General features: G+C 38.1%; 2 protein-coding genes across 2 annotated transcripts; both read right to left on the bottom strand.

The window, feature by feature from the left end:
- Nucleotides 1-1,062: 1,062 nt before the first annotated feature.
- LOC126976054 (uncharacterized) lies at nt 1,063-3,059 on the bottom strand. The gene is made up of 2 exons (XM_050824197.1): nt 3,027-3,059; nt 1,063-1,728 (listed from the first exon to the last, which is right to left on the bottom strand). The coding sequence occupies exons 1-2, from the start codon at nt 3,057-3,059 to the stop codon at nt 1,063-1,065; spliced, it is 699 nt and encodes a 232-aa protein (XP_050680154.1).
- LOC126976071 (uncharacterized) lies at nt 2,756-12,375 on the bottom strand. The gene is made up of 3 exons (XM_050824236.1): nt 12,124-12,375; nt 5,590-5,872; nt 2,756-4,005 (listed from the first exon to the last, which is right to left on the bottom strand). Exons 1-3 carry the CDS (start codon nt 12,283-12,285, stop codon nt 3,212-3,214), a joined length of 1,239 nt encoding a protein of 412 aa, XP_050680193.1. The 5' UTR covers nt 12,286-12,375; the 3' UTR covers nt 2,756-3,211.
- Between the last annotated feature and the right edge of the window lie 381 nt (nt 12,376-12,756).

Below are 12,756 nucleotides of genomic sequence, written 5' to 3'. Positions count from 1 at the left end.
GAGTAATGCCGAAGAGAAAAGCCGAGTAAGAAATATAGCAGATTCCACTGGTTTTATCATCTCTCCGTTTCACAAAACACTTACATCAACATTTTTGACATTTGGTACGGTAAATTTTATATATTTCGTTTTCTTGCTATTTAACAATAGGTTATTAGCGCTAAACTAGTATACGATGTCAGATAGAATATCGTTCTCTTCGTCCTACATAGTTTGGTTTCTTTTCACTGTGAAAATCAGTGAAGTGTCGTCGCAAATACTACTTTATTTTTATTCTCTAAGAATAGAACGATCATTTTAATATATATATAAGGGAGGGACGGTCCGAGAATAGACCCTTGTGGTCCCCCCCCCCCCCCCCCATACTGAAAGGAGTCTCAGGAGATCTCCTGCCATTCACCTACCTTCGACTTTCTGAATTCTATTGTTTAGATATGAAATCAGAAGATCGAGCGCAGTTCCTTTTATGCCATAGTTATATAGCTTCCTGACCAGCGTTGAATGTTGAATCAATCAAAAGCCATAAGTATAAATCACAGAAGATAGCAAGTGCATTCTGCGATTCCTCCCAGGCATCAAAAATATTCTTGATTTCAATCAAAGTTGAAGAAGAGATTGTCTTATGTATGACGCGAGTATACCTTTACTTATTATGACGTCATTCGCACGAAGTATTACTACATAGACACCAGGAGAACATAAATATGGTAGCGGTGATAGCGTAGATAGAAGATGAACAATAGATGCATCACGAAAATAACAATAATAATGTGACAGAGACAATTAAAAAAAATTACATTAACAAATTAAAAAAAAAAATAATTTAGATTGGTATTGAGAGTACGCGATACATTACAATATTCATATGCAGTTAAGAGATTCATACACAATGCATATCTTAAAATTATTATACAAGTGCTTGTTGTTTGTTGGTGTTCTGGAATTATGGATAAAAGTTGATTTTTCTGAGAGATAAACTAATCAATGTAAAATAATTGTAGTTATTCTAAATTGTTATTTTTTTTATGTAATATACATTGTAATTTTTGATGAATATTGTATTTACTGCTCCGATTCAGCTTTTAAATCCAGGACACCTTGGGAGTACAAGTCTCTCACGGCTTCTAGTAATCGCTCTTCAGCACGAGGTTCCCCTAGCGCTACATCCACACTTCCCGCGCAAAGGAGCAAAGCTCTTAAAGCTGCTCTTGGCCAATCCTGCTTTAAACTCCTTCTGACCACTGCACCCGTAGTTTCAGCTCCTAATCGCTTACACTCCGCTTCTAAACGATCCCCATATTCTTCAATTAATGAATCACCGATTGTTCTTCGCATTTCTGGCGTCAGAGACGATAAAAGTAGCAGTGCTACGTCATCCATCGGGCGACCAAGAGATACCATTTGCCAGTCCAACGCGATGCATTCGCTCACCCCGTCCCTTTCTCGAAATAGAAGATTGCCGCTCCAAAAGTCCGCATGTGCGAGCGGCGCTGGTTCAGCAGGCCTAAGTAGAGTGCCGAGAAGAGATGGAGCCCTAGCACTAAGAGCTGCTACAGCATCGGTTTCCCCCTTACAATCCGTTCGGCCTTTAAGAAAAGCTTCAAGTTGAGGTAAGCCTCTTCTAACTAGTCGGAGATATCCAGCAGCGGCTCGCTCACACGGAAATAGAAAGTCGAAACGTTGATCTAAAGGACCCTCTCGTTCGCGAAGAGCTAAGGAAAAAATTTTCTGAGAGATAAACTAATCAATGTAAAATAATTGTAGTTATTCTAAATTGTTATTTTTTTTATGTAATATACATTGTAATTTTTGATGAATATTGTATTTAACCACATATATGCTAGTACTTTTGTTCTGATAAATAAAGCAATTCGTGCGGAATTATTCCCTTCCATTCCAAAATATTCAAAAATGCACAACGTTAATGTTCAATTTTTCACTTCTCCCGGCACTCCCGGAGTGCAACCCATTTTTTCGCATATCTTTCAGATACTGTTGGTGCTGCAATCGAATTCTAGGAATTTTTATTTTGATGGTTTTTTTATGTTATTTTGATTGCATATCAGCTACAATTTGCGTCGTAGAATATGTGTTGCTATCACGTGAAAATACTTTCTTCAATTGCGAACAAACTGAGATATGTAATAAAAAGTAGAAATTCTTATGGTGAAGCAATTTGGACAGGCCATACGCCAAACTCATGCACAGATCAATACGGTGCTTGTTTTATAACGATCACGAGACACTTTCCCACTCTGGTAGAGCTGGTATCCTCTTGGGGTAAAATCTCGTTGTAGGCCGCTGATGGATAAGCGCCTCTTCTCGACATTGACATATCGCACGCAGGTTTCGTCAGGTAAAATAGTACACTAGCAAATTTTCCAGGAATTAGCAGCATGGTTTTTTGTTAGCATACCCACAACATTGATCCATTTGCTTCAATATTGTTAAAGACTATTAAACTTACCTTACCGAGACATGGAAATGTATCGAGAGTAAATATATCGTCGATATAAAAATTACCTTAGAAAAAGTATTTGAAATTTTTCAGTACTGAACAGTAATCTCATACTTTTTACTATTACATAACCTCTAATATTACCTATAAAATATGGGTTGCCACATTGTATACCTAATTTGTAAAATTTGTTTTGATTTTGTAAATAAAAACTATTTTAGCTTGGTACTTGTGGTGATTGCACTGAGACCTGGCCGTTTGTATTACAGAAAAATTATTATCTAAATAAATATGCAATTTCATCTTAATTCATTCGTTTAATTCATTCATAAGTTACATAATATCATAAAATTGTTCGTACATGACCACTTCTTATAACTATTAGCCTTTCAATTTGTAACACAATTAATCACGGCTTCTATTTCAGAACATCAATTCAGTCTTTACTTAGGCTTTCCACAGTCACAACATTCACAAAGATATCTAATATTATTATTGCATTGCTGTACACGATCTGATAACAACAATAATTAATCAGCAAAGTATTATATAATAAGGCTCTACGTACATTGTTAACGAATGGTAATAAGCGTAGGTACATAATACATCCAAGATCCGATACTGTAAAAGACGGCAGTAGCTAGCAAATAATGTTTGATCTATGTTGAAGAAGTTGTACTCATAAGTAAAATTTGAGCGGTTGTTTTACTTAACAATATGTTATATAATTATCATTGGCACTATAACGGAAATTTACTGCTCCGATTCAGCTTTTAAATCCAGGACACCTTGGGAGTACAAGTCTCTCACGGCTTCTAGTAATCGCTCTTCAGCACGAGGTTCCCCTAGCGCTACATCCACACTTCCCGCGCAAAGGAGCAAAGCTCTTAAAGCTGCTCTTGGCCAATCCTGCTTTAAACTCCTTCTGACCACTGCACCCGTAGTTTCAGCTCCTAATCGCTTACACTCCGCTTCTAAACGATCCCCATATTCTTCAATTAATGAATCACCGATTGTTCTTCGCATTTCTGGCGTCAGAGACGATAAAAGTAGCAGTGCTACGTCATCCATCGGGCGACCAAGAGATACCATTTGCCAGTCCAACGCGATGCATTCGCTCACCCCGTCCCTTTCTCGAAATAGAAGATTGCCGCTCCAAAAGTCCGCATGTGCGAGCGGCGCTGGTTCAGCAGGCCTAAGTAGAGTGCCGAGAAGAGATGGAGCCCTAGCACTAAGAGCTGCTACAGCATCGGTTTCCCCCTTACAATCCGTTCGGCCTTTAAGAAAAGCTTCAAGTTGAGGTAAGCCTCTTCTAACTAGTCGGAGATATCCAGCAGCGGCTCGCTCACACGGAAATAGAAAGTCGAAACGTTGATCTAAAGGACCCTCTCGTTCGCGAAGAGCTAAGGAAAGGGCGTGCAGTCGTGCTGCTGCAAATAATGCTGCCCTAGCCCTATCTATAGTTAGGCCTTCGGTAAAATCTGCTGATTCAAAACCAACAGATGTAACATCTTCCAGCACAAGCTCGCTATCTCCGCCGATTTCATCTGAAAATATTTAGATTTAATATAATATAAGATAATATAATCGACTATAATTAAGTATGCATGCAACGTAATATGTATCTAACGCGAAAATGCTGCCAGTATTCTTAGTACGCTTCCACGTAATGATAGTTTTAATTTTAAGTAGTCATAGTATTGTAAATATAGTTATAAGATTTGTTTTGTTTGAATAAATGTAAGTAATATGCATTGTATCCTTGAAACATATTTTGTATTTTCATAACATTTAACATCATTTTAAAACGTTACAAGATAACGTAGTATCCCGATTATCTGGACTCATGTATCGGCATCTTTTAGCTTTGTTGTTTACCTATTGTTATCTCTTTTATGCACATTTAAATTTATATTAGATTTCACGGATTGTCGATTATACGGAATAGGTTCACAACATTACACTCAAGGCAAAATCTTACTAATAACCCTATCAGATTATTACCAAAATTTTAATGTGCAATAAATCCAAATACATACATAAAAACTGAAAGTCCCTGATTATTTCCTATAGGTGCGGAAGAAGTAGCACACGAGGCGTAGTTGAGTGTGATAATAGTATCACATGAGTGTCGAATTTCCTAATTATCAACAGTTGCATACAAGACTTTATCTACACCCAGAACTTTAATCCTCTAAAAGATTCTGAAACCGTTAGCTTACTGCTAACATTAAATCAGCCTGTCCTAGTAGGAACTTATCACATAACTTTTAATTTAGTCATGTCTATAATTTATGTGTCAAGATTTTGTAGGTATATTATGAGTTATTTAGGTAAGTACTTATGATAATAATGTAATAATGATTTCATATGATAATTATAACATTGATAATACTACGATAAAACTTATATTTTCGATATTTGACATCTTAATATAAATAGACACACATCAACAAGTTGTAATCGTAGTATAAAATAATGCTAAAATTGTAATTTAACGAAAAGCTATACTTTTGTATCGTTCATTGTATCACGATATAACGACTAGATAACGTCACAGAAGATTTCAGACAGCCAAACTTTGAAATGGCCTTCCTTATGCGGTGTGGCAGGACGATATGACATAGATATCTTCAAAAATGCACGTCTTCCTAAAGGCCGGCAACGCTCCTATGATTTCGGTTTTGCAGGAGAGTGTGGCAAAAGTGATCAGTTAGCATCAGGTAACCCGTTCGCTTCATTTGTCCTCCTCTCCCATAAAAAAAAAATAACAGGACCTTAATTAATTAATCTTTGAAGTCCTTGGCAATAAAATGAAATGAAATTTATTTATTGCATCGAATACAGTATACATTATAGATCTTAACTTTATTGTAGATAGTGTCTTCTACTCGGCTAATATCAATTATGCTATGTTTACTTAAAATTTAAAAAATCCTCACTATAAATTTTTTTGTCGATTAACATTTCGTCGTCGTCGATTACATTAATTTTTAGAGTAGATGATTTAATAATTACGTAATACACATTTAGGTATAATGTTGTTCTGGGACAGTGGCCGTAAATACAAGGCAATGATCTAAATGTTAGTATTTTGTCCCCCACAAGAACTTTAAAAAAGTTATACGTACCAGGTAGCCTAGCTTTAATGCAGCGTGGTATCGGCAGGCCTTCATGAAGGCCCAGTGCTTCTTCCGCCAGTTCATTCAGAGCTGGAGCCAATTCAGTATAGAAGAGTATTTCTCTAGTGTCGAATTGAGCCTCGGCAACGCAAAGCCTGCCGAATGGATCACGTGGGGGAAGTTTCACCACAAGGGGAAGAGCGTGCGGTTCTCCTGCGCTCTCGTAGCGAACTGTTACCGCTAATACTCTGCTGAGAGCGCCGGCTACTCCAGCCCTTGAGTCCACTCGAATCTGCCAAAAGACACAAATTGGTAAAGAGCAAGTTGGCTTTGCAGTTGAAAGGTTTCGTACCAGCGTAAAAGATATTAAACCGTTTAGCTTTTTTAAAATCTATTTTTCTTAAAACAGCTTTTTTAAATTGCACTTTTTTTCAAATTTGCTATATTGCTTCTTATTGTTTGTTGCTAAAGCGGTAATAGTAATTGTCACCCTGTCAAAATGATAGCCATCTAATCATTGAGGTTTATGCTGACAGACAGACGGACGTCAAGACAGAATTAGAGTTACCGTTGGTTACCTCTAGCATACTGAGCCCTAAAAAGGAGTTTTAAATTAAAGCTCTTTCTCATGTAATATAACAAGCGAATGATCCAACTGATGTAAAGAGACATCATCTGCCTAAGACAGTATAAGAAAATGTGAGCCGTAACGCAATACATAACAACCTAAGGCGCAGCGTACTGCAATCCTGATTACATCATCCTGTTTAATTCTTTGGGGGAGGGTTAAAATATAGCCCCACACAACCTTACTAATAAAGTCTAATAATATTACGTAGGTAGTGAAGGTAATTTGGTAAACTATATTAATAATTGGAATTATTTAAGTAAATAATTTTAGTAATAATGTAGTGAATTTTTATTAGTGAATAAATACTTTTATTCTCATTCTATGCATTTATGCCACATATTATTCGCAGTCCAGACGCAGAAAGTCACATATTATTTATGAAAATAAGGGACGTGACGAGCAGGACGTTCAGCTGATGGTAATTGATACGCCCTGCCCATTACAATGCAGTGCCTCTCAGGATTCTTGAAAACCCCAAAAAATCTGAGCGGCACTACAATTATTGCGCTCGTCACATTGAGACGTAAGATGTTAAGTCTCATTTGCCCAGTACTTTCACTAGCTACGGCGCCCTTCAGACCGAAACACAATGTTAACACATTACTGCTTCACAGCAGAAATAGGCGCCGTTGTGGTACCCATAATCTAGCCGGCATCCTGCGGAAAGGAGCCTCCTGGTAAGTCACTGATCCTTGACTGATCCATCACTGATCCTATCTCTATATTCGGTGGTCGTAGGTACGAAGTGGTATGAATCCCACACATTATACTAAATGTATAACCGTGAATGGGCAATATATGTAGGTATAAAGTAAGCTGTGTTATCTGTGACGGAATAATTGAAGTGTTTGACTTGTGACCTGTTTCTAACGAGTGGGTCACGTGAGTTCATATTTTACTGTGTAAGTGCATAGCTTCGTAGAAATTTGGATATCAAAACTTCCTTTTCATTTTTAGTGTGCAGTGTGACCTCATTATTGTTAACAATGCTGGGGCTGCTGTATGGAGCCCAAAATCACGGAGATTGTATGAAGAAAGGCAAAGAGCATGAGATATAATTACGCGTCTCAATAGAGCTACTGGAAACCCAACAGCTGGCAGTAATTTCATTCAAAGGGCACGTCTGTTAAAATTGAAAGAGAAAGAGTGAAAAGAGTTAAACGTGTCGTTTAAAACGTTTTTCGTGATACCTTGCTTGGTAAATGAGTTGGCATCCAGTAAGCAAGACCTTCCACTCTCAACATTAATTACAGATTAAATGATTTCCTGTTATAAAAAAAATTATAAACTACAGCAGATAGTTTGACATATTATGTTAGTAATAAGTCAAGATTTGACGTATCCTTCATTTTTAATTAGCATTAATTTTAACCTATGTGGTTTATTAGATGCTAAGTAGACCTAATTTTACAATTTTAATTGATAAATAAATTACCCCTGCCTATTCCATGGTCATCTGCCATAATGCAAATGGCATCTCTTCAAACCACATATATAATAATAATATTGACACACTTTAACACAAATTATCTTGCCCCAAACTAGGCATAGCCTGTACTATGGGTACAAGATAACAAAACACAATATACCTTATTAATTAAAATACTTAAATACATATAAACCATGACTCGGAAACTAACATCCACATTCATCATATAAATGTTTGCACATATAAATGTTGTCACTAACCACTGGGCTATGTATCTGGTACTAGAACGGGCATAAAGAACCGTGTTGTAGGTAATTAAGTTTAAACCTTTTAAATACCTACTCTACGCTGGGCTCAAAGGATCAGAACTGCAAAGTTCGAAAGAGGAAATATAATCGTGCCTTCAGTTTTTAAGCGGTAAATCGATGCGCAGCTTTCTAGTTACCCAACTGGAACACGCAAGTTATGGCCGTTGCCGAAAGCTGCTCTTGATACCTTCAACAAGCCGTCTGCGTCGCCGCTGACACCCTAGCCCATACGGCAAAAGTGACAGCCCATCTTCTCTGCGCTCTTTTCGCCTCCAACTTGACTCTTGACGACAACGGAAAAACACCGCCGACCATCCCGCGGTTTCAGAGTTCTATGCCTGAAGTACAGTTCAGACAGAAAACTGTTCGTCAAGCTCTGTTTTCGGTGGACGTAAGGAAGTCGAGCGGTCCAGATTAGAACGTGTGCCCCTGAGTTGACTCCGGTTCTAACGCGTTTATTCCGGTACTCATACTCAAAAGGCGTAGTCCCTGGACTCCTCATGGAAGTAGCCTTTGTGCGTCCGATCCAATAAGGAGACAGTTCGGATTCGGCAAACTACAGGCCTAAAGATATATATACAGGTTATGTGCAAGGGAGAAGGCCTGGCAGTTAGCCTAGATATAGCGAAGGCCTACGATCGTGCAAGGCACTTCTATCAAAACTTCCATCTTTTGGACTTCCTGAGAGTTTATGCAAGGGGACCTCCAATTTCCTCACTGGGCGCAGAATACAGGTCGGTAATCGACGGTTAACCGAACCGAAGCCCGTAAACGCTGAAGTGCCCCAAGTCTGTGTGCTATCTCCAACACTGTTTCTTCCGTATATCAGTGATATGTTGATCGCATCCAACATGCATTGCTATTTTGATGACAGTAGTGGAGATGCCGAATAGACGAGCCATGCACGTCTCTTGGGAAATGGTCGACCAGTGCCTGATGAAAGTTGTGTCTTCTATCGAGTCCTTTCCGAGGTCGCGGAATGGGGTAAATTGAACCATGTCCGATTTTACCCCCAGAAGTTTCAAGTTTACCACTAAAAAACCCTATTTGTCGAATCACCGCTCTTCGACAACACTTCCTTTAAAGCCTCTCCTAGTATCGGAATACTGGGTCTCGAAATTTTGAGCGATTGCTAATTCCGTGGTCATCTGGAAGGCAACGCCAAATTGGTTTCGAAGAAGCTGGACGTCATAAATAGAGCACGGCAAAACGACGAGACGGCCCACATTCTAGCGCTCTACAAAGCGCAAGTCCGGCTACATATGGAGTATTATACTGTATAGTATACTATTATCTCTGGTCTGGCGCACCCCAGTATCAGCTCGATCAATTCGACCGCTTGCGACGCAGAGCAGCTCGAATCGTCGGGGACCCAGTGCTCTGTGAACGGCTAGATCACTTGGCGTTGCGTGTACGTCGCTTCATTGTGTGCCTTCTACCGCATTTAACACGGTTAGTGTTCCGATGAGCTGTTTCACCTGATTCCTGCGAATTTCACCTTCGCACGACACGCCCCAAATTGAGATACCACCCCCACTAACTGGATGTGTGCCGTTCCTACATAGTGCGGTTTTCAAGGAACATTCTTCCACGTACATTAAAGCTGTGGAATGACCTTCCTTGTTCTGTGTTTCCGAGACGATACGACATGGGTACCTCCAAAAAAAGCGCGTACCTACCTTAAAGGCCGGCAACGCTCCTGCGATTCCTCTGGTGTTGCAAGAGAATATGGTCGGCTTTGATTACTTTACACTAGGTGACCCGTACGCTCGTTTGTCCTCCTTTTCCATTAAAACAAACTAATTAAAAAAATACTAATTAGTACATAGGTACCTACTGTTTACAACATAGGAATATTCTACATGTATTAAGTATTAATAATTATCGTAAAGTGTTGTTAACTAGCTTATTTTTTTATTTTTTATGAAAATAAGGGACGAGACGAGCAGGACGTTCGGCTGATGGTAATTGACACGCCCTACCCATTACAATGCGGTGCCGTTCAGGATTCTTCAAAAACCTAAAAATTCTGAGCGACACTACAATTGCGCTCGTCACCTTGAGACATAAGATGTTAAGTCTTATTTGCCCAGTAATTTCAATTAGCTTTAATGTATAGCTTCTTCATTTTAAATGGTATTATTATTTTAAACCAATAACAATTATCATCGGTATCAGAGTTACAATTCAACACTGCATTTACGATAAGAATATTTTTAAGTTGTGGTACTTATTGTCGACGCCAGATTTCCTATCATCGACTGGATTATTATTACATTTTAATTTAATTTTATTATTACATCGAGTCATTCACCTAAACCTATCAAACAATTACTCTAATATTACTCCATTTACCTACTCTGACAATCATACTTCATCCTTCATCTATCTGTCAAATACAACATTCATTCATTCACTCTTCTACTTCAACTACTTGCACACGACACCTCAACTACACTAGAACTATTTTATCTCATTCTGTTAAGACAGACGAAATATACATCTTTAAGAAGATATCAATCTTTTATCTTTTGTTCATCGCGAACAAAAAGTTTATTATTATTATTACAGACTTAGAATATACTAGAATAAAGACGACCTAATAGCCTGATAACGCGTGATTAATTTTGATTGATTATTTATCACTGTGTGCGTTAGTTAGTGGGTTAATATTCAAAGTATAAAGGAGCACGTTCCAAGCGTGGCTGACTTGTCAATCAAAATTGGTTACAGTAAGAATAGATTCGCTTTCCTTTTCTATCTTGCTGTATCCCCATTAGAGACGTTCTTCTCTCTGGCGCGCTTTGTTTGTCTATACCATAGTATATTGTTACCCCCTTATTCATAATGGTCCGTTAACTTTAAACAGCCGCTTAGGAGTGTTTTTTCTCATTCTCACTTTTTTGTGCGTGTCGTGCGAAGGTGGAATTCGGCGGCAGGAATCAGGTTGAACAGCTCTTCGGAACACTCCCCGTGATAAATGCGGTAGAAGACACACAATGAAGCGACGTCTCTACGCAACGCCAAGTGATCCAGCCGTTGACAGAGCACCTGGTCCCCTGTCACTTAGGTCAATAGAAGAAGACAGAGTGAGAATTAGCAATGCTTTAAGTTAGCAGACTATTATGAATAAGGGGGAATGTCTATACTTCAAACCGGCCCATTGTTGAGTCTTATATATCACGGCCAGCGTTCCCACGAAATGTTTGACCTAATTCCTGAATTCCACCACAGCATCACAAGCCAACAACTAGATTTCGTCGACACCATCTGGTTGTGTGGCGTTACTTCAAGTGCTCTTTTTGAGGATCTTTGTCTCACATACCTACAACACAACTGTGGAAGGAGGTTACATACGTGATTCCAAGTCGAAATAACGGTTAAAAAAGCTCCTACATCTACCAAATGGTCGCGTAATTGTGCTACCATTACTCTTAGTATATAAAAATTGTAACATTTCTTAAAGACAAGAATTTTCATTCATTCATCTATTCAAAAGGCAAGCAATACACTTGGTGTTACAACAAGTGACTCGTACGCGATCACTGGTGTTCCTTTTTCATAAAAAACACTCTTAAATTTTAAACGGTGGTTCGCTGTGCCAGTATTTATTAATTTAACATCATTACATACCACTCGGAATATATTCGATAACGACACATAAGTTCATGCATACCTGCGTGAAAATAATACCACATCTGTATTTCAAGATGGAATCACAATCGGAACCTAGTCCCTCAGTAGAAAAGCACCTTATCAATGGAATCGTCTAGCTTTATAATGTCTGCAATGGAATCGTCTAGCATCAGACATTATAAATATGTCATAGTTAATATAAAAGCATAATATAATATGATCAGTTTTGAATTAAGATTTAATTACTTATTTTCTAAAACTGATAAACTTCTTATTCCATGATAATTATTTGTATAATATGTTGTTGGTGTTACAGTATAAATAAATAAATAGACACTTAAATTATCAAAACCTTTTACTTTACGTTATAGTCTAATATTAATTTTTCATGCATTTATAATACGTACCTCCCTAAATAAAATTTGTCAAAAAAGTGCAATACGAAACCAAGAGGACAGAAAACATTTGGTAGGTTGTGATTGTGAAATCAAAGAGGACCATTTTTAAATCATAGATTAAATAGAACAATTAACAAATACCTCTTGTGCTCCGACCACACCCGAGTAACCCAATAATTCTCGCGCCCATTCTTCTGTAAACGCCGCATCGGCTTCTACCTCCGGCTCACAATCAGATTCTTCACTGCCGCTGCTTGGGGCTTCAGAAACAGCCGTGCTATCTGGACTTCCCGCTTGCATCATCAAAATATAAGCTGCTATCGCATATTTAATCACTCGTGTTTTATTCACTCGGACGAATGTGGTTGAGTCTACAAGCGAGCTACGCGCATGCGCGGCATCCCTCAATTATTCACCGGGAGTTGGGATTCGGGACATAAAATTAAAATGTACGGTCTACAGAGTAGTGAGTACAGATTCCAATATGCAAACGCTCAATGCTGAATGTAATGGTCTATCTAGTGCCTACACATAATTTAGTAAATGTAGGTATATTTAATTAATTCGTGTTAGTACTTACGTAATATTAATTCTTTGGCACTATTTTATTTGAATAGTGCCAATTCACATTATATAAGTATTATATACCTTATTTAACTTTTTGTAATAGGTATCTAAATCGTCTAAATATTGGTTATTCATCCAAAAACTTGGTTATTTGAATTTTTCATATAAATTTGGAGGCTATGTGAAAGGAGTGTAAAAACAAAAGTT

The sequence above is a fragment of the Leptidea sinapis genome, chromosome 39 (assembly GCF_905404315.1).
Source record: "Leptidea sinapis chromosome 39, ilLepSina1.1, whole genome shotgun sequence".
Classification (NCBI taxonomy): domain Eukaryota; kingdom Metazoa; phylum Arthropoda; class Insecta; order Lepidoptera; family Pieridae; genus Leptidea; species Leptidea sinapis.
The sequence above is the reverse complement of the archived record's forward strand: the minus strand, read 5'-3'. Positions and strand labels throughout refer to the sequence as shown.